This window comes from Podarcis gaigeae (genome assembly GCF_964106915.1).
Source record: "Podarcis gaigeae genome assembly, chromosome: 8".
Taxonomy (NCBI): Eukaryota; Metazoa; Chordata; class Lepidosauria; order Squamata; family Lacertidae; genus Podarcis; species Podarcis gaigeae.
The window spans coordinates 37,095,746-37,122,380 of NC_139684.1; the positions used below are offsets into that span (position 1 = coordinate 37,095,746).

At 43.4% G+C, this 26,635-nt stretch overlaps 1 protein-coding gene and 1 long non-coding RNA gene across 2 annotated transcripts in view; one reads left to right on the plus strand and one right to left on the minus strand.

The window, feature by feature from the left end:
• The window catches only part of LOC310850962, a 285,884-nt gene that overhangs the window by 235,942 nt on the left and 23,307 nt on the right, over positions 1 to 26,635 (plus strand). The window lies entirely within an intron of this gene.
• Positions 6,987 to 26,635, minus strand: part of MMP2 (matrix metallopeptidase 2) — a 30,341-nt gene continuing 10,692 nt past the window's right edge. The window contains exons 6-13 of the mRNA XM_083752930.1: positions 22,275 to 22,448; positions 21,591 to 21,764; positions 19,183 to 19,338; positions 18,348 to 18,477; positions 15,565 to 15,701; positions 12,087 to 12,246; positions 10,436 to 10,545; positions 6,987 to 8,988 (exon numbers count right to left, since the gene is read on the minus strand). Coding sequence (XP_083609056.1) covers positions 8,885 to 8,988; positions 10,436 to 10,545; positions 12,087 to 12,246; positions 15,565 to 15,701; positions 18,348 to 18,477; positions 19,183 to 19,338; positions 21,591 to 21,764; positions 22,275 to 22,448 — 1,145 coding nt within the window. The 3' untranslated portion in view covers positions 6,987 to 8,884. The remainder of the gene's footprint in view (positions 8,989 to 10,435; positions 10,546 to 12,086; positions 12,247 to 15,564; positions 15,702 to 18,347; positions 18,478 to 19,182; positions 19,339 to 21,590; positions 21,765 to 22,274; positions 22,449 to 26,635) is intronic.

Here is a 26,635-nt window from a genome sequence, read left to right on the forward strand (position 1 = left end):
GCCTATGGGATTATAATAACATGGGGGAGATAAAGTTGAAAAGTGGGGTTTGTATCTGAAATATTTGATCTGTTGCAGCCGAGGTCAAATAATGACCGATTTTGAGCAACATGAAGAACCACAGTTTTATTTCAGCCATACACTATTAGTCCGCATTCCTGGTTAGGGTTACCATCTCATCCCATAACAAACATGGCACCTCAGTCCCCGTGAGCTGACATTTGTGTACTTTTGCCTCGTTCAGCTCAAACTACCGCTGATATGTAGAATGCTTAGCACCTACAGTACTTTGAAAATGGGCCCCCATCTGGTGGCCATAGTGAAGTAGTGCAGCTATAATCAGTGAGGATTATTTTATCTATCTTTTAATCTTCCATGATTCTCAGTAAACAAGTGGCTCCCAGGAAGCTGTTATGCTTCAGTGTGGCCAAGAGTCTAAGCAGAAAGTAGAAATGATGTGAGAGAGCTGTGAGCAAGATTTCCTGCAGTTTCTCAGAATGTTAATAGCAGTGGGGTGTGATAAGAACATGTGCACTCTGTATCCACAGGGCCACTTTTAAAGGACTCACCCTGTATATAGCTTATATATGAATAAATTGGTACTGAGTCTGCAGTCTTCTAAGGGAGTCTGTTCCACTGTCAAATAGCTCTTATCACCAGAAAGCTCTTCCTGATGTTTAGTCAGAATCTCCTTTTTGAATTGACTGGTTCATGGTCCTATCCTCCAAAATTTTTTTGTTTTGTGTTTTTAAAATCAAGGAAAGCTTTTCATCTTATTTCACAGTAACTGTGGGATTATTGTTTCTTTCTGTGAGGATGTTTATTCTTTCATCTTTGTCTTCATTGTCCTTTGAAACCTATTGATGGGTGTGTTTAACTTCTGTGGCTGTCAGACATTTCACCACAATAATAGTAATAATAGTAGTAATTTATTATTTGTACCCCGCCCATCTGGATGGGCTTCCCCAGCCACTCTGGGCGGCTTCCAACAAAGATTAAAAATACATTAAAATGTCACACATTAAAAACTTCCCTGAACAATGATGGTTGAACTCTGAGTCACCAATGACTCCTCACTTTGGAATGCCTTTCCTAGAGAGGCTAGACTGGATCCATCCTTTTTGTCCTTTATTACATTGTTTTAATGCTATAGGTAGCTCAGTAACTTTTAAACTATAGCCTATCTGTTTTTAGTGTTTTATTTGTATTTGTTTCAATTTGTGTGAGCCACCTTGAGTCTCAGTTCTGGGAGAAAGGTGAGATACAAACAAACAAACAAAAACAAACAAAAAATAGTTTCATGTACGTTTTTGTTGTGTTGTGAGATCTCCTTGAGGTGCTTCATAGGAAGCCATTCATAAATGAAATGCATAAAAGTAGTCTCTCTCAAGTGATGCTGTGCCCAAATTCCTTCCCACTTTTTTTTTTTTAAGAGTTCATCCTTTCGTTCTGCAAAGCATCTCACCAGTGGCCTGCACTCTTCACTCTTCTTGGGTGTCCACACTTAAACGAAAGTCCAGGGGGAGGTGTGGTGATGTAACACCTCGCATGGGGCTTTTTCAGATCAGGATGTGTGGGCAGCTGGGGAGGCTGCAGAGTGATGAAGAAACATTTAACTTGCGCTCAACACACCACACCCGCTGAAATCCTAAAGAAATTCAAAATTGCCCTAAGAAAGAGTCAGAATAATAGAATGCTCTTTTGTGAAGATAGACAACTTTCAAGAAGAAAAGTCTGTATTGACTATTAGTAGCAGTAGCAGCATGGCTACTGAGATACAACAAACAACCGATGACATTTAACTATGTTTTACTCAGAGGAGACCCCTTGAAATTAATGAGCATGACGAAGTTAGGTCCATTAATTTCAGTGGGTCTGCTCTGAATAAGGCTTAGATGGATGCCACCCCTGTTTTTTGCTACTGTAGCAGAGGAAAGAACCCAAACAGGAAACTTGTCCAAAAGTTAGATTCTTACAATGAATTGACACATGTATCCCGGGAACTGTGCAGTCTTTTATCTGGCCTCCAGATGTCAGTGTTTGTCCATTTTATTGAGCTGTATCAGGTAGCTTGTTCCTAACTGTAAACTCTAAAAAGATCCATTTGTCCCAGTTTCAGGATATATTCATAAGACATTGTAACTGAAATGAAAGAACAGGAGAAACACTATATTTAATGTCTAAACTGTAATAGTCCCCTTTTAATTTAGATATATAATTTGTTCTCTAAAGAAGACTGAGGGTAGCATTAGTAGTAGTAGAAGTAGTAGTAGTAGTTGTAGTAGTTCGCCTTTTTCCCTAGTGGGACTCAAGGTGGCTTACAAATAAAAACAAGAATTGCTAGAAACATAGAAAAAACAATTATTAAAAAACAATTAATAATAATAATAATAATAATAATAATAATAATAATAATAATAATAATAATTTATTTGTACCCCGCCCATCTGGCTGGATTTCCCCAGCCAGATGGGCGGCTTCCATAGAAACCAAAATTACACTAAAATATCACACATTAAAAACTTCCCTGAACAGGGCTGCCTTAAGATGTCTTCTGAATGTCAGGTAGTTGTTTATTGCTTTGACATCTGATAGGAGGGCATTCCACAGGGCAGGCACCACTACCAAGAAGGCCCTCTGCCTGGTTCCCTGTAGCTTTGCTTCTCGCAATGAGGGAACCGCCAGAAGGCCCTCGGCGCTGGACCTCAGCGTCCGGGTAGAACAATGGGGGTGGAGACGCTCCTTCAGGTATACTGGACTGAGGCCGTTTAGGGCTTTAAAGGTCAGCACCAACACTTTGAATTGTGCTCGGAAACGTACTGGGAGCCAATGTAGGTCTTTCAAGACCGGTGTTATGTGGTCTCGGCAGCTGCCCCCATCTAATTTATAATATATATATATATATACACACACACATGTTTAAAATATACAAATAATTACAATAAAACAAGCACAGCACCAGTCCTTTCATTAAAAACAGTCAGTTCCCAAAAGCCTGCTGGAAAAGAATGTCTTCACCTGGTTGTGGAAGGACAACAAGGAGGGAGCCTGACAAGCATCTCCAGGGAGGGAGTTCCAGAGTCTGGGAGCAGCCACTGAGAAGGACCTTCTCCATTTACCCACCAAGTGTTACTGTGAGGGTGGTGGGATTGAGAGAGGAGTCTCCTTTGAACACCTGAAAATCCAGGCATGTTCATGTGAGGGAATATGATCTTTCAGTTAACTTGGACCTAAGCTGTGTATCCATAACTTATTAAGGTTCTGGTTCCTCCTGTTTTACAGATGTGTAGGCTGAGGCTCAAGAGGAAGAGGTTGGTCCAAGTCAGTCCAATGAGATCACAACAGAGTTGGGGTTGAAAACTCAAGCCTAACTATATAAATCAGAGCTTTCCAAACTTTTATGTTGGGGACAACCCCTTTCCAGTCCTAGGAGAAGCACAGAGAGCATTTGTGTGACATACCTACACACTGCAGCCAACACACTAACATGTCGCGATACACAGTTTGGAAAGCTCTGCTATAAATGTTAAGAAGACTGCAGTAGCCTCAGCAAGAGATGACTAGTATGTTGACTAGAATTTCTGTTCCAGAAGCAATCAGGTTTATTTTTGCCCCAAATCATTCAGTACCAGAGTAGTCAGTGAATACCTGGGAAATAATCGGCATCAACATTCTGGAAGGAGAAATGGTTTTGGAGAAGGTCTGCTCCAGCTCCATCCTTCAGAGAGCCAGACTTGCTTGATTTCTCTTCTTAGGTGAATATGGTCTGACTTATACACAACACTTACACAGAACATAGCAAATCTGCTGTGGGCCCATCCAGTTGATGGATTCATGCTTCTTTCAGTGGTTCTCAGGGCTGGCCACCTCCACTTCCCTTGCCTTTTGCTCACGGGTGAAGCTGTCTCTCAGCTCTAGAATGTGGAAAACTAAAGCCCTGGCCCACAAAGCTGATTCCAGGGGTTTGAAATGCTTGCTTTGCAAAAGAAGCAGACCTACTGCATTAGAACAACTGCTTTGTCACATTACCAAATGCTGGGCCAATGCATGCTCAGATTAATTATTCTTTTAAAGTTGGGGTTTGTTTTGGCTCCACTGACAGAGCCCTCATGGCCAAACAAGTTAGTCACTGTCTGGAACAAGTCTGTTTCCTCCCTTCAGAGATGTCCCTGAGGCATTTACATGGGACAACTATGAGCTGTTACGAGATTTCCTGAAAATTCGGTTGTGTTTTATAGGATTGCTGCTCTTTGTAAATTGGGTTTTAGGAAGGTGATGCCATTGTTCTTCTCTGTACTATTATCTTTGCATCATTCAAGGTGGCTGGCATTGAGAGAAAACAAGGAATGATCTGATCGCCATAGGGTTGATTATTTGTTTTTGTTTTTACCAAGGACTGGCTGCTTACACATTACCAGTTTTAGATGCAGCTGTACCATTCTTTTTTCTCTGTCCGGAGCTGGTTTGTGGGAAAACACATCTAAACGCAGTATTCCATAAAAACAACAGGATAGATAAAGATTGTGGCTATTGGTTTGTTGTATATGGCTCCCCAAACCAGTAGTGGCATCATGCTAGTTGCAGAGTAAATGAGAGTGTGTATATAGCCTGGAAAAGCTATGCTACATAGATTTTTTTGCACAACTCTGCGTAAGTAAAGGTAAAGGTAAAGGGGCCCCTGACCATTAGGTCCAGTCGTGGCTGACTCTGGGGTTGTGGCGCTCATCTCACTTTATTGGCCGAGGGAGCCAGTGTACAGCTTCTGGGTCATGTGGCCAGCATGACTAAGCCGCTTCTGGCGAACCAGAGCAGCTCACGGAAACACAGTTTTTCCTTCCCGCCAGAGCGGTACCTATTTATCTACTTGCACTTTGACGTGCTTTCGAACTGCTAGGTTGACAGGAGCAGGGACCGAACAACAGACGCTCACCCCATCATGGGGATTCGAACCACTGACCTTCTGATCGGCAAGTCCTAGGCTCTGTGGATTAACCCACAGAGCCACCTGCGTCCCTTACAACATTGCGTAGTCTTAAGCAAAATTCCCTAACCCATGGGGGTGGGAAACTGTGTCCATCAAGATGTTACTGGACTACAACTCCCATAATTCTCTGACCATTAGTCATGAAATGATGTCCAGGGCTGATGAGAGATGGGTTCCAACATTTGGAGAGCCCCAGGTTTCTCACCCCCACCCCATTCATAAACGAGAGCAGTTAAACTCACTAAACATCCATTGCATCTTGACTAATGCCATTTCAAAGATGTCTGACCTTAGAAAAGCTGCCCTGAATTTCCTGCCATTCAGAGGTAGCTGGCAAGTGTCTATCAAGTCAGAATGAACCAGAGGCAAGCCCAACAGAGCAGAGGAAGCACACCTGCGGCCCTCCGGATATCGCTGGACAACAAATTCCACCATTTCTGGCCATTGGCCAGGCAGGGGGCATAGCTTCCTCATCCTTGCAATAGCTCTTCCAGGTAAAAAGGAAAGTGAGGGCAAAAAGGAAACTGAGCAGTTCCTTGAATTTTAGACTGTTAGGTGGAATCATGCCTATATAGTTACCTTTGTACATACATTTATGCCAGACCATAGGGCAGCATGCTGGGACTAAGCACAGGCAAGGGGCAGTGGTAGAGACAGAGGCCTACCTAGGGGTTAGCAAAATCGGTCCCTGCCAGGGGTGTAGGTCTGGGTGCGGGTGTGCAAAAATCATCGCAGAAATCTGTGTCCAGTTATCTGCATAAAGGCCATGAGTTTAAACAAGAGCTGACAGCTAAGCGGTAGGAGAAATGGCAAGGCAGTATGAAGACTACAGTGCATGTTTGTGTGGCAATGCACCGTTGCTGTCATGGTGGGATAATGCACAAGAGAAAGGCTTGTGATTTTTTTATCACCTTTCCTCCTTGTCTCACCCTCACTCCAGACACTTTGTGAGTACTTGAGTCAGGTAAAATGTAGTACTGTAATTTCTAATGTTGCTTTTGCAGTAAAGTGACTTTTTCAGAGGGGTGTGTGTGTGTGTGTGTGTGTGTGTGTGTGTGTGTGTGTGTGTGTTACAGCTCCTTGCCAAGGGTGTAAGAGATGCCTCTGCATAGGGTACATGCTTGGAATGTTCCCTGGGTCTCCATCTCTGTATTATGAAGTGATGCTGGAAACAGCTGTATGCTCACAACCAACATTTCACAGTGATTTGGCACCAGAGACCTCCCCCTTAGTTAACTTTCCAATTTGTTCTCTGCCCCCCACCCACACTCTCTCTCCTGTTGGCTACACTCCTCATTTCTAATATCCTTTTGGCTGTGTCTTCCATTCCATCTCTTAAAGGAGCCTTACCCTCACACAGGGTTCAATTCCTGGCGACTCTCCAGTTAAAAGACTTAGTGATGCAAGAGATCTCCGCCTGAGATTCTGGAGGGCTGCTGCTGGCCTATGTAGACACTTTTGAGGCTTAAAGGGTGACTATAGTACAGTGGTACCTTGGGTTACAGATGCTTCAGGTTACAGACGCTTCAGGTTACAAACTCCGCTTATCCAGAAATAGTACCTCGGGTTAAGAACTTTGCTTCAGGATGAGAACAGAAATTGCACAGCGGTAGCACAGCAGGCCCCATTAGCTAAAGTGGTACCTCAAGTTAAGAACAGTTTCAGGTTAAGAATGGACCTCCAGAACAAATTAAGTTCTTAACCCGAGGTACCACTGTATAACCTGATGCAGTTAGTCACAGTTTCAGTGTCTGACATGGCATAGCCCAGGCAGAGGCAGAGCTAGCTGCTCCAGTGAGCGGTGAGCGTCCCAGTGGGGCAGGGCGGTGATGTCACCCACCCTCAGGGATGACCCGTGGGGTGGGGCGCACCCACCACACCCCCTTCCTCTGCCAGTGAGCCCAGGCACAGTTTTACCACCTTCATGAGAATTGGGCAAGTTAATAAGCTATCCAGATTACCCCAAAATACAAATCAGTTCAGAAATTGACAACACATGAGCTAGAACTGTTATTTTCTTTTATTTATTTATACCACTGACATTTCATGTATGCAGACTTACTTTCCCTTTTAAAAAAAATCTTTCTGTATGAACATAAAATATTTCATCAGGTTGTACAGTGAACACTTGGCGTCACCCAATGCTTTAAATCTAACAAGGAAGGAGCAGGGGAGAGATGGAGGCTGCATTCACACAATAATTTATTCCACTTTTCCTTACTGTTAATTTCTGCATTATATTTAAGCCTTCACATAACATAAATGCTACTTCTGGAAATACAGCAGAATATTGTGCAACTTTCTGTGTTATTTGCAAACATTTTGTTTTCCTTGAAGCAAATTGCTAAACTTGAATATATCACTATATTTCTTTAGGTGGCTTTCTGTGTCACGTGAAAGCCGAAATATAATGTGGAAATTAACAGCTGGGGAAATGGAATGGACTGCCGTGTGAATGAAGCCAAAGAGAAGAGGAATCACCTTGATATAACCGTATAAAAAGAAAGGGAGGGGGAGGTATAGGAAAAAAAGTGCAAGAATTAGTTTGCTAATTTAAGGTAAAGGCATTTCAGTAAAAAGTACTTTAAAGCAATACATTTCATACAAGTTTGTCCCTGTTGATCCCATCCTGTTCCAACCAATTCCTAGGCATCCCGTGCCCCTTTGGTCAGTCTTTTCACTTTGGTGTGTGAAGAAATGCGAATGTAAAGAAAGAATGACGTTTTCCAGGGAATGACAAGAATGGAAGTATTCACAGATAGTGAGCATAATTTGGATACAACATTAGTCCTAACCCAGAGTTGACCCGTTGAAATTAATGGTCATGACTAACTTAGCTACATCTATTTTAATGGGTCAACTCTGAGTAGAAAGAATATTGCATACAACCCTTTGGCAAACTTGAACTGAAGCTGGGTTTATAAACAAAACAGAAAACACATATTAAAGCTCAGAAAGGACATGTGTCAACATTTTTATTCTGAAATCCAGGTTACAGTTTTGAGGGCCCCTCTTGGTGGATATTTGGGCACTGATATGTTTTAAATGGCAAATAACCATTTCAAGTACTCAAGTATTTCAAATATTTTCTTTTGGGGGGGATGGAGCTGGATTTTGAAAGACAATACAATTTTACTTTGGCTCCAGTAGTGTGCATTACTACGGTCTGACCAAGACCTGTTGAAATCCATTGACTATCAAGTGACTAAGAACTAAGTTACATAATCAGCAGTTCCATGTGAAGTATCTGTTGCTAGATGGCACTACTTCAGACTGTAGCTGTGGGATCAAGTGTTTGAATGCTCTCCCATACACATAAACAAACCTCCATGCACTTGGAAAGCTAGCATGTCAGGAAGAATGTTTGACCCTAGCTTTCTCATTGCAATGCTAGCTTTCAGTGTACAGTGGGATTTATTTATTTATATGCAGGCACATTCAAACATCTGATCTCTGCTCAGGTGAGAATTCCTTCAGAGTTTGCTGTTCTGGCCTTAGCACCAATCTGCACACACAGAAAAATGTAGCAAGTGTCAGGCTACATAAGTAAACATAACTTGCTGCATGCCAAAATGTTGCAAAAGTCTTAAATTAATGAAGAGAGGAAGAAACAAAGACCTACTGTGCCCCAATTCTATATGCATCTACTTAAAAGGAAATTCCATGCATTTTGTGGAACTTGCTTCTAAGTACATATGCTTAAACAGAATGATTTAATAATAATAAAAAAAAGTTCTGTCAAATAGTGGTACTTAGTGACTTGGTGCCAGTACCAGACTGGCCCATGAATTAGCATACAGATCTATCTCTAATTGCAGGTAAGACATAAGACTTTTACAAAACAAAAAACAAAAAAGTGTAGATTTTGCTGTAGTTTACATTATTAAGACGACACGCTGCTTAGCAACCCAGCCAATCAGATTTCACATTGCCAACTTTAACAATCTTTAGACTCTGGTCTTCCATTTTGAGATAATACCAGTCCTTGAAGAAATAGCTGTGGCCTGTAAAGAAGAAGTAAGTGTTTTCAATTTATTGTTATGTAAAACAAACTTATGGGAAACACAAAAATCACAGCAAAGCAAGGAAAGGGGTTCAACTCAATGATTCTGAAGTTGGCTGGAGGCTTTTGAACTTTGTTCGGTCTAGAACAACTACTACGACTAGTTAACCCTGGGGCTTTCAAGCTATGTGACATCCAGTTACACCAGTGGTTCCCAAAATGAGTGGTACTGTCCCCTGGGGAGCAGTGAGATTGCCTAGGAGACTGCTAAGAGGCAAGGGGGTGGGGCAACGGAGGTGTAAAGGACTATCAGACTTTGAAAAGCTGGTATCTCTGGATCACATTAATCTATTTTGTTGAATGAATTAAGCAAAATAGCTTTAACTGGATTTTGAACAAACACGCAATTAATTCTTACTGTTTTGAAATTTATTGTGTTGTTATCTTCGTTACTGGGTCATGCAAACTGAATACAGTGGTACCTCAGGTTACATATGCTTCGGGTTACAGACTCCACTAACCCAGAAATAGTATCTCGGGTTAAGAACTTTGCTTAACAGAAATTCTGCTCTGGCAGCGCAGCGCGGCGACAGTGGGCGGCCCCATTAACTAAAGTGGTGCTTCAGGTTAAGAACAGTTTCAGGTTAAGAACAGAGCTCCAAAATGAATTAAGTTCTTAACCCGAGGTACCACTGTAATGCTTTTTATAGGGTAGGGAGCCCAGGATATGAGTTTAAGGAACCAATGGGACGGTGGCCCAAAAATTTTTGGGAACCACTGAGTTACACCTTGTGGGGTTAGGAAACCCCCTCCCCCAACAATAATAATTAAGAAAAATCATTATTAAGCTGCTTCAGAAGTACAAACATAAGCCACATAAAATATGCTTTATGGGAACTGTGATTATATGGGGACGCTGAGAATTTCTATTTGAGTATTTACTTGCGGCATATATATATATATACTGGTTTTAAGTTACCATTTTATTTTATTTTATTATTTTAAAGGAGAAAATTGATATAAATTGAACCAGAGTCTAATCTTTCTTTCCTCCCACCCCCATGAAAGGTCTTTAGTTATTCAGGAGATTCAGTTCAAGGGGAGTCTTGGTTGCCGGCACAGCAATGAATGCAGCAGTTCTTAACCACAATCTGTGCTGCATTAAAAGTGGTTTTGATTACTCTGCTGGAGATGAGTTATTTAGACAGCACGGAAAAGTTCAGGAAAGGTCAGGCTTCCTAAATTTCCTTGCAGCAGTGGGACGTTTTAATTGAAGAGAAAAGCTGTTCTGCGGCTGCAGGCGGCACGCCAAGCCATCAGCCGATTTGGTGACCACCTCCAAAGGGAATGTCTCTGAGGATTCAGGCAGCAGACTGGAGCAATCGACCTCAGAAGCAACAGCAGCAGCAGCAACAGCAACTGATACTAGGAACAAGATGGCAACTTACCACTTCCGCTCACGTCAAACACAGCATCTAGGTTGTCTGGAACACCATTCCAAGCATCTGCAATTAATTTAGGGAAGCCAGGGTCCATTTTCTTCTTTACTTCATTGTACCTGTGAAATATTATATATTAGCAGAGTTTTGCGATAGTTATACCAAATACCTAATGGCACAAGCTGCTGTCTTCCACAAAGCCCATCTGTATCACCGCTACTCAGAAGAAACTATAATGGCCTAGATCAGGGCTAGCCCAATAGGTGCCTTGAGATGCAGGTGGCACTGTGGGTTAAACCACAGAGCCTAGGACTTGCCGATCAGAAGATTGGCGGTTCGAATCCCCACAAAGGGGTGAGCTCCCATTGCTCGGTCCCTGCTCCTGCCAACCTAGCAGTTCGAAAGCACGTCAAAGTGCAAGTAGATAAATAGGTACCGCTCTGGCGGGAAGGTAAACGGCGTTTCCGTGCGCTGCTCTGGTTCGCCAGAAGTGGCTTAGTCATGCTGGCCACATGACCCGGAAGCAGTACGCCGGCTCCCTCGGCCAATAAAGTGAGATGAGTGCAGCAACCCCAGAGTCGGTCACGACTGGACCTAATGGTCAGGGGTCCCTTTACCTAGAAGTTGTTGAATTAGAGTTCCCTTCATCCCTGGTCACTGGCCATGCTGGTCAAGGCTGATGGGAGCTGGAGTCCAACAACAGGTAGCACATACCACATCAGCTATCCCCTAGCTAGATGATGCAATGGTCTGTCCCACTAGCAGGAAGCTTCATATGAGCCTGTAGTAACACTGAAGAAAGCCTGGGAAAAGGTTTCTGCCTGAGAAAAAGCTTGAGGTCTGCTATCTTAGGGGGCAGCCCATTAATTTTAATAGAATACATATCTATCTTCCGTGCCATTTGGGGCTGGTTGGAGAGAAGGAAATAAAAGTCTTTCATTTTCCTCTGTATGGTTTAGTTTATATTTATTTATCCTTCCTCTAGGGGCGCAGGTGGCGCTGTGGGTTAAAGCCTCAGCGCCTAGGACTTGCCGATCGAAAGGTCGGTGGTTCGAATCCCTGCGGAGGGGTGCACTCCCGCTGCTCGGTCCCAGCGCCTGCCAACCTAGCAGTTCGAAAGCACCCCCGGGTGCAAGTAGATAAATAGGGACCGCTTACCAGCGGGAAGGTAAACGGCGTTCCGTGTGCGGCTCTGGCTCGCCAGATGCAGCTTTGTCACGCTGGCCACGTGACCCGGAAGTGTCTCCGGACAGCGCTGGCCCCTGGCCTCTTGAGTGAGATGGGCGCACAACCCCAGAGTCTGTCAAGACTGGCCCATACGGGCAGGGGTACCTTTACCTTTACCTTTATCCTTCCTCTAAGCCACTGTCAACAGAGGGCTATGGATCAGCCTAAATCCCCATCTTGTCTTGTTGTGTGCATCACGGGAACTCAGTTTTGCTCTGTTGAGGCACAGATCCCCAACTTCTACATGTAATTCAGGATTCATTCAAAGCAACAGTATATCCCTAATGTAAACTGCTTTTGACTCTCCTGCAACTGAGATGCTCTGGTCTCTGTCAAAGCAAAAGCAAAATGCCTTGAAATCTGAATCTTAGCAAGGAATAAGTGCCCAGCATTGTAGTGTCCAGCCACTGGTTGCCTGCTGCAAAGGTATTACCTCCAAAATTTGTCCCCTGCAAAAATGTAGGTCTTCTTGTTTTTGCTCCAACTAAAAGCTGCATTGACACGTTGCACATCAGGAGGTAAACCCAGACTGGTGAGTCTCTTTGGATAACCTCTTTCCAAGTTGTAGCCTGAATAAACCCAGTATTCATTTCCTGTGAAAACAAAAGCATCAAGTTTAATAATGATCTCACTTACAAATAAGGTTAGCGGGAAGGGAAAAGGGTTACCTCGATCCGAGCTTCTCAGATTTCCTCACAGTTTAGCTAAAGGGGGAATGGGTAGAGAGGAGCCAAAAGTTCATTTCAGAACTTTTCCAGCTCAAAAGTTGGGGCACGGGGGTGTTTCTGTTTTGTGAATGGGATACACAGTTGCATCCTGGCAAATTTAGGTTGTGCAACTGAAGTGGATTTGGCATTTTGATGCAGCTAACCTGATTCCAGAAAAGCTGAACTTTGTCCGGTAAGGAAAACAATGGTAGATATTCACTGGAAAGTATGAGGTAACAATTGCTTAACATAATGCCATATAACTTTCCTTCAAACTTTGTGCAAAGGAAGCAAGATGAATTCTCAACAGAACACTCACCTGGAAGCAACCATAGTTTGTGTACCAGAGAGACAAATTAACAGAACAACCGATTTTTTAAAAAAAAAATCCAATGTAATTTTCACGAGATAAGGTAAAGGTAAAGGGACCCCTGACCATTAGGTCCAGTCGTGGCCGACTCTGGGGTTGTGGTGCTCATCTCGCTTTATTGGCCGAGGGAGCCGGCGTACAGCTTCCGGGTCATGTGGCCAGCATGACTAAGCCGCTTCTGGCGAACCAGAGCAGTGCACAGAAACGCCGTTTATCTTCCTGCTGGAGTGGTACCTATATATCTACTTGTACTTTGACGTGCTTTGGAACTGCTAGGTTGGCAGGATTTCACGAGATTAAGTTGTCCCTATCCCAAACTCTTTTCAGTTGTAATTTCACTTACACTACCCTTTTTTGCTGGCTAATATCCATTGGGCTGCTAGCTCACAGGACTGAGCTGAAAGGGGTTTGGAATAGATTTCTCTCCTTGTTCTGTCCTGTCCCTACCATGCTGCTGCCACACTCCTGGAATGGCACTTTGGGGGGATTTACACTGGTGTAAATTCCACTGGCTGAAGTTGAGCCAGGTAAGGGATTTGCACCAGCATATCTCCGGCTCAGCTGGGGTAAGGGAAATATACCAGTTAAAGGCAGATTTGGGGCAGTGCTACAGGTTCTGCCACACTGGGCACCAAGCCTAAGGGGCGCTGCAGGGCGTCACAACTATGATGTGGTGAATTGAGCAGAATGGAAGGCGAGAGGCATGGGAAAGGCACTGAATTCTGGTCTTGCACAGGGCGCTGCTAAAATCTGAAAGACCCAAGTCTGCTCCTGTGCCAGTATAGCTTTGGCTGAGCTGGGAAAGCTCAAAACTAGCCAAACCCAAACCCTCTCAGCCTGGTGGATCTTGAGTTTGAGTAGTGCTGTTAGTGTAGTCCTCTCCTTGAGAGTGAGCCACATTGACTCTGACCTTTTTTCACCCTCCAGGAAAAGATGGAGAGGCTTTTGTAATATATGTGGCGGTGACCTAGTGAGCAACAGGGGAAAAGCGTTTCTTTAGAAAAGTTGGAACTGAGCATGCTTGAGGCCTGCTCTTTTAGGAGTGGTTCAGAGATGGATGCCACACTGCAAATGGTATAAACAGAAACCAAGAACTCAAACCCATTATTGTTTCATCTTACTGGTATAGCCTACATACTTTATAGCTTCCATGTGCCCAAGCAACCAGAACGTTTATGCATGCACATTCTTTTTAAAGAAAAAGAAGTCATCTTATTAGTTTTAGGTTAGCCTGTACATTATTTTAAATTGGGCAAAGGCCCACCACATGACTCTTACTCACTTGAGATGGGAACTGGGGGTGTTTTTGTTTGATAACATTTGGAACATAGAGATTTGCTTGCTGACCTCTTAGCAATTTGCCAGTTTGCATTGTTTTGGATTTTTCCATATAGTGAGCTAACTACGGTAAATTTCTTCAGCAAACCCTACTTCACCCTACGGTCCCACAGGGGGAGTGGGGATGTAATGCTTGGACACAGACAAATGAGGTGTTTTGGCTACATTCAGTTTATCATGGTATTCAAACTCAGCGGCCCTTCAGCCATGTGGAATTCATTATAAGACTCCCCCCTTCCCTTTAAAGAAATTGTTGAGTAGCATCTAGCCATAGGTTTTCCCTCCCTTTTTTCCCCTTTAGCATGCCTGGAGATGTTTAGTCATGTTGCAATGGATAACAACACACTTTTCTTTTTTTGCTGGCTCAGTTATTCAAAACATTGACAACAACCGCCCAGCTCCACTAGGTCAGCCAGCACAACTGCAGCTGATATCAATAGGCACACACATAAATGGTCAACAGCAAATGCAATCTCTCCCTTGCTTTCATTTCCCCATGAGACCACATTCACTCCATATATTTAAAAGCACTATAACACCACTTTAAACAGTCATGGCTTCCCCCAGAGAATCCTGGGAGCTGAGATTTCTTAATGGTGCTGAGCGTCTCCCAGAGCTACAGTTCCTGGTGGTTTATTTTATTCATTTCTTAAAATTTATGCACTGTTTGATGTTTTTTAAAAAGGAAAACCTCCAAAGCGATTTACAAAAAGATAAAATAATAAAATAAAGAAAAAAATACAATACTTTGAAACAAACAAACCCGAAACCAAATGAAAAACAAAAACAGAACACAATAGGTTTAATAGTCAATTCCTCTTCACAGGAAGTGGCCTGTTGGTCTGTCCCAGAACCCTGGGGTCCTTTTCACATTATCCTAACAGCAAGCTGGGAGTTGCTGCTGCAAAATATGAAAAGCCCAAGTCACAGGTCCAGCCCTACCATTAGGTAGAAGGAAGTTGCTGCCACAACCAGCTGATTTGTGAGTCACAAAAGGGCATGCAGTGCTTTTATATTTAATTTATTATCGCTGTATTTTTTTTACTTTCAGATAGAAGCACTTTGCTATTGAAGAAGAAGAAGAAGAAGAAGTAGTAAACAACCAGCAGTCATAGCAAGGGGCAGAGGAAGTTCCAGGACAGGACTATAATGGGTTAAACGGTTAAAGCTCCCTTTCCCACCACCAGGATTCTGATTTGTTATTAATTTTTTTAAGGTCTTTCATGCATTTCTTGATGGCATGAATTGTGTTGCATCATGACTTTCCCCCTATAAGTCAGGGATAGCCCTCCAGATGTTGCCTAACTACATCTCCCATCAGCCCAAGCCTGCTTTGCCACCGGCCAGGGATGATGGGAGTTGCAGTCTAACAACAACTGGCCCCAAGCTAGCTATCCTGAGTTCATCATTTAAGAAGGTGGTCTACAGAATAAAATGATACAGAATGTAATACTTCTGCAAACTGTGGTTAGTGTACATCTTCCAGCCAAGCCTACCTGAAAAAAACACTGATTTCTCTTCTTGAGGGGCCTCGTAGACAGCGTCAATTTTTTCTGGGAGCTCTGGCCAGAATGTAGCAATCAGCAAAGGACCACTTGGCCTGTTTCGTTGGTTTGCCGTCCTCCAGATGAATCTAGGCAGAAAAATCACAGTGAGTTTACAAAGGGCTGATTCATTGGCACATCTGTTTCTCATCACTGCTGGCAAAGGTGTGTGTGCGCATTTAAGTGGCTGTGTGTGCGCGTGTGTGTACGCACACACACACAATCCATCAGCAACACAAACATATAATGATTAGGATTTTTTTTAACAAAAATGTATCAAAGGTTGGTGAGCCTTCCTTTCTTTGGGAGGCATTTTTGTCCCATAGACACTTTAATGCACCATACACAGCCGTTGATGGTTTATAACAAGTTCTCTAGCACTTACATTAATTCTTACCGCAGAACAGAAAAAAGAATGTATTTGGTGCTTCAATTATCCCAGCAAATAAACCCATTTACAAGGCACTTAAACCCTTTCAACCATCCCCGTCGCTGCACATTGAACAGATGGATACGCATTTGGCAAATGCCAACATTTGTATTGGGTGCATTACTCTGGATGATTATGATTGTAGCAACCAAAAAGATCAAATCTAATGATCATCTATCAAACAGCTTGGCTGTAAATGAAGCCTGGAGCATTAAAACCGCTCATCAGAGGAATAAAGCGGGTAATTTAGGAGCTGTTTTATGTATAAGGCAGTGCCTCCTTCCGATTTATGAGCATTAAAAAACTGCAGTTTGATTTCGGCGGTTGATTGTGTGTGCGGAAAGGGAGTGGAGAAGCACAAGATGTTAACAAAAGCACCATTGTGATTCTCTCTCTTTGCCCCCCCCCCCAACTTTGCTTGATAAGCAGTTCATTTTATTCAAAGGACACACACACACAAAATGGCCTTGTACCAGCTGCCATTTCAGTAGGCAACAAGTTTGCTGAACCCTTCCCAAAAAGATGAGGCTGCAATTTGCTGAACGTCAAGAAAATTCCTTGCTTGTATTAGAACCTTGTCTACCAGCAATATCCAGCTTTGCATTTTGTGGAATGGAGGCTGGATTTCAGCAGGAGTGAAAAAGAACAGTCATGATTTGTAACTGGAACATGGACTTAGGTGGCCTTCCCAGCACAATTTATGTGCAAAATGTGGTCTACTTCGCACTCCCGTCTGCTGCTACTGTTGTCGTCCCAGCTGACACAGCTGCAGAATGCACAATTAATATTACAGCCACATGGGCAGAAGTAATCACATAGGACCTTTCCACGGTTTGTCACTTGGACAGAACGGAAGCTGTTGAACATCCTGTGCCAATAGACCCACCTAGACCACCCTGGTGTTCATGAGCATACCAAGATGCATGAGATACTATCATAGGTCAGTGGTCACGTGTCATCACAGGGGAAGCAAATTTTGGGTTGTACCCAGTGTTCTCCGTTCACTACTGCAAGGGCTTTTGTGCTAGTGGATGGGTTAATTTTAATGTTCAACAGTAGATGAAACCCAGACAACAGCTGCACTGGCAGAAACTCATTGCACAAGAGATTGTGCCATCTGTTGTGCAACAAAGTTACCAGCCATCTGCTCATGCATTCTCTTGCACTGCAAGACATTTCACCAGTACAACAAGTATACCATGAAATGAATTTAACCTTGAACTGCATTGAATACAGCTCTATAAGTTTTTCCATTGACAGAGCAGAAAAGTTACCTTAGATATTATTCCATCTAAGGTTTCATATTTTGTTCAAAGGGAGGGAGGAAGCTGACACCAGTGAGCCAATCTCACAAGCAACTAATTTACTGAATGCCTTGTATTAAGAGGAGATGGTAATTTGTTACCCTCAATATATTGCTGGACTCCAGCTCCAAACAACCCCTGTTAGCATGACCAATGATCAGGGATGATGGGAGCTGCAGTTCATGAACTTCTGCTGGGTCACAGGATCCCAATCCCTGATCTCAGGTATGGAACAATTCTGTCTCTCTGCAGTGGAGGGAGGGATGAGACAAGATAACAGGGCCTTTCTTTTTCAAGCCAGAGTTAGCAAGTTAGAAAGGGCCATTTTAGTACTTCAGGAAAATCCAAGAGAATTCCAGCTGAAAAATTCAACAGGGGAGAGATTTCTGGGCATGCAGCCGGCACCAACAACTATTAAGTGGCTTGGATTTTGAAAGCTCCTTTTCCTGAGCATGCCCGGATGGGTTATTTGGTTTAAGTCAAAACATCCAAGCCTCTCATGTTTCTGCGCCGCACATAACTGGGTCAGCTTCCAAAACTGTTGGAACAAATCTGGTCATTTTAAAAATGTACACAGTTCTTGTATGTCTGGAACAATGCAATATCCACTGACATTTTCGTCCTTGCCAGTTTTGTAACATTGGAACTGGGGTTTTCCTTCTCTTGGCAGTACTGCTGACAATACCTTTAACATGTTTATTGCCATAGCAAAACAAGAGCTAGTCTAAGTAGAGAATTAAAGGGAGAGACAGGAAGTCCCAGATATGGCAAACATGCCAACTTCAGTTTATCTCCAAGAGTCCCTTCTTTCAAAGAATGTAGCTCATCAGATGCTGCACCTCTTCTTCATTTATTTATCTATACCACTTGACTCAAGGCATCATCCAGACTGACCCCGCAGAACCCAACAACATGAATAACACTTGATCATAGACCCTCGGCTTCTGCTTTGCTTCGGTACAAGATAACCTGAGTAAAACAGACTATTTCCTCCCACTTACCGGTCTTTGAAGTAGAAGATTTCCCCTCTGAGTTGAGCAACAGCATCAAATACGATGTCTTGGTTGCATAGTTCAGGGGTGACTGGCCCAAGTGTTGGACTTGGGCCTGGACCAACATCAGTAGAGCCCCCTGCAAATAAAGGGAAGGTTGATAATGGAATGAGGTCTTAGTGTGATTATTCCTTTTTTAAAAAAGAGATGTCAACAAGAGGACAACAACAACACAATTTCATTTCCAAATTTATTTCTGGTGAAAGTAAAATGTAGTGCCTGAGGATCAGGGCAACAAATAGAGGTGGATGGAAAGGGGTGACCATTTGAAGCATGAGGCAAAGGACAAATGACTACTCCCTTGCTCCATAGACAGAAGCTGACCAGACTGGCAGATGTATCTTATGTTAGCATTGGAAATGGGGCAGCAGGATCCAGTGGTAAAAAGAAGGGCTGCAGCTTAGTGACAGAGCATCTTCTTTGCATTCAGAAAGCTCCAGGTTCAACTCCCAGAACCTCCAGGTAGGGCTTGGATTGTCCCCTGTCTGAAACCCTGGAGAGCTGCTACCACTCAGTATTAGATGGATCAAAGGTATGACTCAACATAAGGCAACTTCTTATGTCCCTGGGTTCATATGTCCATTGCAACTGAGAGCCTATGGGCCCCAGGGCAGAATGAAAGGCACACAGATCCAGCACCTTGTCACTGCTTCTTGCCCCTCAACATTCTCTGCCCAAGAACTCTGCCTCACTCAGCCTAATGGTAGGGCCAACCCTGTGGCAGTATGTGTTCTGCTATAGGCCAAAATGTAGTACATGTGTTTTGGACAAGTGGAAATATTACCATAAAGTTCCTGGATTCCCGTGATGTCATCCTGGGAAAGCCGAAAGTTCTTGGTGTAGGTATAGATGGGGGCCATGAGTGCTCCAGGATCTTCAGAATGCTCTAGTCCCATGGCATGACCAAATTCATGAGCAGCAACCAGGAAAAGGCTATAGCCTGAAAGAAAAACAAACCAGGTTTGGGGCAGTTTGAACATAATGCTATCTATATATTTAATTACAGAGCCAATCTGACTATTCCTTAAAAGCTCTGCTACTAGGGGCTGGAAGAGATCCGGCTTCTGTGTACTGAAATCAGACATAGGCTAGCTGTGCTAGCAAAGCTTCTGAGGTGCTATGGAGTGTTTAAAAATATTCCAGGTGTTCAGCAGAGAAAGCCCGGGGACAGGTGACACTGCATTGTTGGCACAAAGGAAAAGAGGTGACATTGCGTTTACAGTATCATTCAACTGTTATAGCTTCTTTTCAGAAATCTTTGAATGAGTGTGGAAAGCAGAGTGGGATCTTGTGTTGTGCCCTGGCCTCTGACATACACAAACAACTTAGGCCTTAAATATCCAAAGGGCCCCCTCCTTCCCTACATACGCTTTTGGTAGTAGCCCCTAAGCTGTGGAATTCCCTCCCCATTCTTGTGCATCTGGCACCTTCATTGTGTAGTCTGTGTCAGATGTTGAATATAAATCTCTTTACCATGGCCTTTGACAAATGCATATTTTGGGACCCACCCTATTTTCTTGACTGAAATTGGTTTTAACTGTTTTTAACATTGTATGTTGTAATTTTGTGAGGAATAATGAAGAAGAATGAGAACAGCAGCAGGAGCAGCAGCAACAACAAGAAACATGTATAGGTTCACTCCACATTATCAGAATTACTGAAAAAGCAGGGTTCAATTTAATATGGAAATAACCACATGTGACCACAGTTGTGCTTGTAAACTTTGTTCTGGCCTTCAGTTGAATGCTTCCTATGTTCCTGTCTTCAGAGGTCATCACTTAGGAAATTTCACGAGACAACTCTTCTTCCTGTTGTGAAGATGACTCATTTGTTTTATGTTTTGCTGTTTTGCAATCTATTCTACATAATATTCTAGGTCGTATTTCTGAGAAGTGCCTAAGTGAGATGTTTTGATTCACCAAGGACAAACACAACCACAATCTGGTTCAATCTGTTTTGCAAGCTTACCCCAAGACCAACATGTTTAAGAGAAGGGAGGGTTGTGTGCTCAGCAAAATGGCTGCACCCAGCCGTAAAGCATGAGGGTATGTTGTATGTACAATAAAAGAGAAGAAAATGGTGCACAGTCACTTCCTGCACTGTTTTTGAAATAATTTCTATCTGCCGTTGTTGAGGTGCCACATTCAGAAGCTGCTCCAAGCAGCTATATTCTGTTAAAAGCAAGACTAAGGAGATGAAGGAATGCAGAACAACTCTCAGTATGCTTCATAAGTACGCCTCAATTTGCTTTTTTGCTCAGGTGACTGTTTTAAGATGCATATTTTTTTTAGGATTTCCCTGGAACCCCTGGAATCATCCTAACCAAATCCACATAAGGACATAGTGGAATGTCCACAAGCAGGGCTGGCTGAAGACATTTTGGCACCTGAGGTGAATCACAAAATGCCCCCCCCCCCCTCTGAATCATGCCAGACATGTGTAGAGCCCAGGAGACCCCAGAGGGCAGCCCTGTTATTTTCTTCTTAGGAGTGGGAGGATACCAGCAGTTTTGTTTCTCATTTTGCAACTTTTAAGTTCAGTTCTCCATATTTCCACCTCAGTTTCCACCACCATTTTGTTCCAAATGTTTCCTAACACACCCATTTGTGTGTAATTTTGCCTAATATAGAATACATATGTTTGCAAAGTAAATTCCCCTAATATATTTTTGTATGTTATTTTCACAAAGATATGTATATGTATGCACACTTTACCCCCTGCATTGGCATTTTTGTATACATTACATGACGGGAGAACCACAGTGCAAAATTCAAAGAAGTGCAAATATTGAAGGATGACATTGATTCAATTTGTATATTGTTTGAGAAAGGGCAAGATATGTAGGTTCACCTTTAAATGCTGTGTCAAATTTATCCCTACCCATGCTGGAACTAGAGTGATTGTGCATCCCCAATTCCTACTTTAGAGAACTGGAGCTAGTATGCATATATGACAGCCAGTGTGGTGTAGTGGTTAGGGAGTTAGACTAGAATCTGGAAGACCTGGGTTCAAATCCCCACTTGGCCATGAAGCTCTCTGGGTGACCTTGGGCCAGTCACAACTTCTCAGCTCACAGGGTTATTGTGGGGATAATATGAAGAGAGGGAGATCCATGTATGCCCCTGGGAGCTCCTTGGAGAAAAGTGGGATGTAAATCAAATAATAAATAATAAATATGAGGAAAAGAGCTACCTTGATCTGGACAAAATCCCCACTTGCGGTCTTCATCATAGTTGCTAGTTGAGGAACACCACATCTTCCCATCCTGACGTCCAGAGCTGGTACAGGACTCGTACTTATTCCCAAGGAATATGAAAGGAAAAACACAGGGTGCTCCTTCAGAGTTTCCACCAACCGTTGACATTGCTGCAGAAAAGAAGGAGCAAAAATAAGAGCTGATTTCTCCCTTTCCCATTCAGTCCCTTCATTATTTTCTGGATTCACTCTGCCATTCTGTCTGTGCTCCTGGAATTCTAGTTGGTTTCAGCTTTTGGTTCCTTCAGTTTACCCACATCTTATTTTTTGCAGTGTTGCCCCTGCAGAACTCAGCAGGGAGCAAGATGACTCTGGTTCTGCCCGTCATTGGCTCCACCTACTAGTGGTGGCCTGCCACCTACTAGTGGTCCCTGGGCCTTCTACCCCACCAGTCCCAAAGAGCACCTGCCACCACTGTCATACATCATCATCTGGCATGAAAAGTAACACCTGCTTCTTTCCATCTTCCCATCCTTAGGAGATTAAGAAACCTGAAAAGGTCCTCTCTCCAAAGAGAAGAGTAATGATTTAAGAAGCATTAACAAACAGCCACCAATGTCATAGGGGAGAGGTTGCTTTTATTGACATAAATCTACCCATGCAATAGCAAAGCGATTCTACCTGTCTCTGGACAAAATCCAAATTTCTTATCTCGATCATAATCTTCAGTGGTCCCACACCATCTGTATCCATCTGTTCTTCCTTCCGTGGTACAGCTATCATAGGTGCTGCCTTGAAATTTGAAGGGGAACTTGCACGGCTGCCCATCACCATTTCCACCCATTGTGAATAGCACTGCAGAAGAAGGAGGAAGACATTTCAAACATTTGGAAGATATCATTTGCGCTTTAATCCACTGCACATGTGGCTACGCGGCCAGAGGTATAGTGGTCTGGAATCAGTGATGAGGCAAAGAGCTATTACTACTTCTGCAGTAGGGTCCCCATCTCCTACAGCTGCCCAATCAGCATGAAAGGGGAGCTTTGCAGCCACTGAGAAGTATTCTCACTCTTTGTTCTGATTGGAGCCAATTAGAGTGAAAGGAGGTAAGTCAGCTACTGAGGATTGGCTCCTGGGGTCACTCTGGAGAAGGCACATAAGAAGAACACCACAGGGTTATTCTGTTTCACAAGGACAGTGCACAATTTCTGTTACATACCATGGAACTTCAAGGAAAACACAACTCAAGTCACCCCAAAAGATGATATTGGAGCACTCAAAAACATTTGTCCATGCACATGCACAGAAAACACATGGAGATCTGCATTGATTGTTGCAATGCACCCCTTACTGTTGTATAATTGTAAGGTTATTCTATCATTTTAGGAAGCTGTATAATCTAGCCTGCAACAATGATGAAGGGATCCTGCCCTTCTGGATTTGCCACTATGTAACTTGATGCAAGTCCAATGGTAGAGTGTGTACCTTGTAAGCAGAAAGTCCCAGGCTTAGTCTCTGGTATCTCCAGGTACTGCTGGCAAAGACTTTTGCCTGAAACCCTGAAAAGCTGCTACCATTGCACAGTTGACATTGACTGAGAGTGGTTGTCCAGGATTAGACCTGCAACCTTCTAGGAGTGAGGAACCTGCAGCCCATGAATCATTCTTGGTCTGCCAGGAAGTCCAGTTAAACATTGTAGACCAGAGGATGTTAACCTTTTTAGTTCAATGTAGGCACATTTGGATTTTGAAGTGAATGCTGAGGGCACCATGTCCTTTGATCATTTCTCTCCCTCAGATCAACTCCCTTCCAAGAGACAGAAAGAGAGAAAGTGTGTGTGTGTGCGCACGTGCATGCACACACACACACACACACACACAGATTCTCCCAAGAGATCTGGGCAAAAGTAAGATCCAAGGCCCTTCTGAGCTTTGAAATGCACACAGAACTGAAAGGGAAAGTGGGAAAGAGAGTCACTCTCTCAACTTTCTTTTTCAGCTCAATGACCAATGGGGCAGAGAGGGGAGAGTGAGCACCAAGGGAAGACCTCAAATGCACCACAGGAGGGAATCCTCTGCTCACAAGTCAGCAACTTTTGGCCCCTGGGTCTGAGGTTCCCCACTTTTCCTGATCTTGGGCAAAGCAGTTCCAGGAGAAGAAATGTTATCCAAAGGACTGTGGTGGAATTCCTTTTCTGCAAAGTATCTTTGCTGGAGCAAACAAAAAAAGATGAGTGAGCTAAGATGAGTCACTCGCTTTCCACTTAAGCTTCTTCCAGCTGTATGCCTCTGCATTTTCAAATGCACATTTTATTAGCCATGTACAAGTTGCAAAAAAACAAACCCAAATCCATTACAAACATATGGAAACCGAGTACAATGTTGCTTCATCCTGGAGTGACTGTAGGCTCCTGGCTGACACAGGAAGACACAGGGAAATGTCAAACAGTCCTTTGTCTTTCTGCCATTTTCTTTAGCCTTCTTTGCTGTGTGAATAGCAGAGAAGTCTTTAGTGATATGACAACCATAAAGAAAGAAGTCACTCTGTCCCGGTCAGGATGCAAGCTGGAACATGCTCATTTGAAACATAAGGGCCATGGGGTTTTGTGTTTAAAAAGAGGTAGGAACCTCAGGCCTGAGAACCAGATGTGGCTCCACAGGGCTTTCTATCTTGTCCCTAGGCCTCTTCTGACCATGCCTCTCTTCCAAGACCACACACTCACCAACCCTGCTCTGCATCCTCCTCAGGTGCTTTTGCCTGCCTGAATGTGTACCTGTACTGTGATAATGCCACTGGTTTGCCTCCATGGAAGATGGAGGAAGGCTATCAAGATGAGCAGAAAGATTCAAGTGAGCAAGCTACTTCTTTGCTTCTGAAATTCTCTCCACCTCACCTCATCCACAAGGCTCCATTTGGAGGTGTCAGCCATTTTTCGGGTGGTGTGAGCTATCATTAAGAATCAAGCAGGAGTAATATAAAATGAAGAACATTATTTAAACAAGCTTGCATTCTTCTTCAAACTCTCTCTGTCCCTTCTGCAGTCTCTGTATTGTTTGTGCTGAGTCATTTCCTAGTAGCTTAATAGGTGGTAGATTGGTACAAGGCAGGGTCCAACCTTCTGTGCTCCTCATGTACCACTAGGCTGCACCTTTTCTCACCAGTCTCCACCCCCAATTCTGCCAAGCATCACCTTTTAGCTCCAAGGCTGCACCTCCCAAGTGTCAGGTTCGACATTTAAGGGATCTGACAATGCTGCTAGTGTATAAGAAATAGGAGGACATAATGCTGGAAGAGAACAGGGACATCATTTCCCACTACAGGACCAGCCAGAGAGATATTTCATTAGGAGGAGCAAAGTGTGTTGGCAGAGAGAAAGTAGATACATATATATTTAGCATCTAACTTTCCTCCTTCCTAAAAATTGTCTCCACATTTGACATCCTGGCTTGAGAACAACAGACCGCACCAATTTTACAATCTGTGAACAAGTTTTTCCCCTTTAAGAATTCCTTCCAAATTTCAAAGAGAGAAATTGTCTGTAAATCTTGGCTTTCTATATCCACAGCTAGCAAGAACAAGGAACCAAATAGAAGCTCAGCTTGCCAGATTCCACAGAACTTTCCCCTCAGTATTTGAATGTGTGGTTTCTCAAAGTATAGAGCGTCACTTTTTCTCTGCTTAAAAACTGGGCAGCTTGAAGAGCTTTGTAAGAAGAAGAAAAGCCCCAAGATATTTGCTGAGCTTAAAAATCATTTTCTGCCTCTGAAAGCTTCAAGGCTTCCCATACAACAAAATGTGGCAGAATGAAGATAACTGGGATCTAATGGTCTCATCTCACTTTTCATATCTTTGGCAACATACAGTTATATCTCTCTGAGAGACCGATAAGAGCTCTATAATTCTTGTTTTACAATATGGAAGTGGACACATGCAACTCATCAAAGCGCATCTCATATTTTTCTACTGTACTTACAATGAGTAGGGTCTATTTCCTGGTACCTGCCCAAGATAAAGCACTGCTCTTATTTTGCATAAATTTTATTAGTGTGATGTGCTAGCACCACCATTCTTCAGGTTCCAGACCCACTTCCATAAAGAGAGTGGCAGAATGCATGCTTTGAACACAAGTGGTTCAAATTCCACCCATTCTAGTTTAAAAAAGAATTAAAGAGCAAGCCAAGAGTAATCTCTCTCTCCCTCTCCATAATACTAGAAACTCAGGTTATCCAGTGAAGTTCAATGGTGAGCGATTCAGACCAGGCAAATTTTAGCATTGCACACAGTGCATACTTAAACAAGGGAATACACTGCCACAAGATGGCCACCAACTTGGAAGGCTTTAAAAAGAGAGTAGATAAATTCACAGGGGATAAAATTATCCAGGAGTACATAGCCATCATGGCTACTAGCAACACCACTGCCAAATGAGGTTTGCCTCAGAAAACCAGTTGTGGGGATTCACAAGTCCAAATTATATGTTGTTGGCATAATGCTCCAGTAAACCGGAAGTGGCCCATGAGGGTCGCTCAAGCAGCCCATGGGCCAACCCCAAACCGAAATGCCCGCTCGGCGAGTCCTTGCGTGCTGCGCTAAAGTGACGTGGGGACTCTCTTCCGCAGCTCTGGAAATCAGTTTTGTGCATGCCAAGACACCGGAAATTGCATCTGTGCATGTCCGCAACACCGGAAATTGCTTCTGCGCAGCTGCGATTTCAGCATCTGGGCATGCGCAGAAGTGATTTGTGGTATAGCACTGCACCGACCCGGCCCACAGAGGATCTCCGCGGGAGTGATCCAGCCCATGCCCAGAGAGCTTTGCCGACCCCTGAGTAAGAGCCTGTCTCTAATTTTTTGGCTTCTTGGAGTACACCAGGGGACATCTTATCACCTGTGGTGGGATCCCCTTGTGTGGCGAGCTTATGGGGAAACAAAGCCTTGAAAAAAACACACCAAACAAACAAAACAAGATTAAATACGTCATTTTTCTAGGTTTGCTAAATATGTGGGATGGAGTGGGCAAAAATCTTAAAAGCAAAAAGCTGA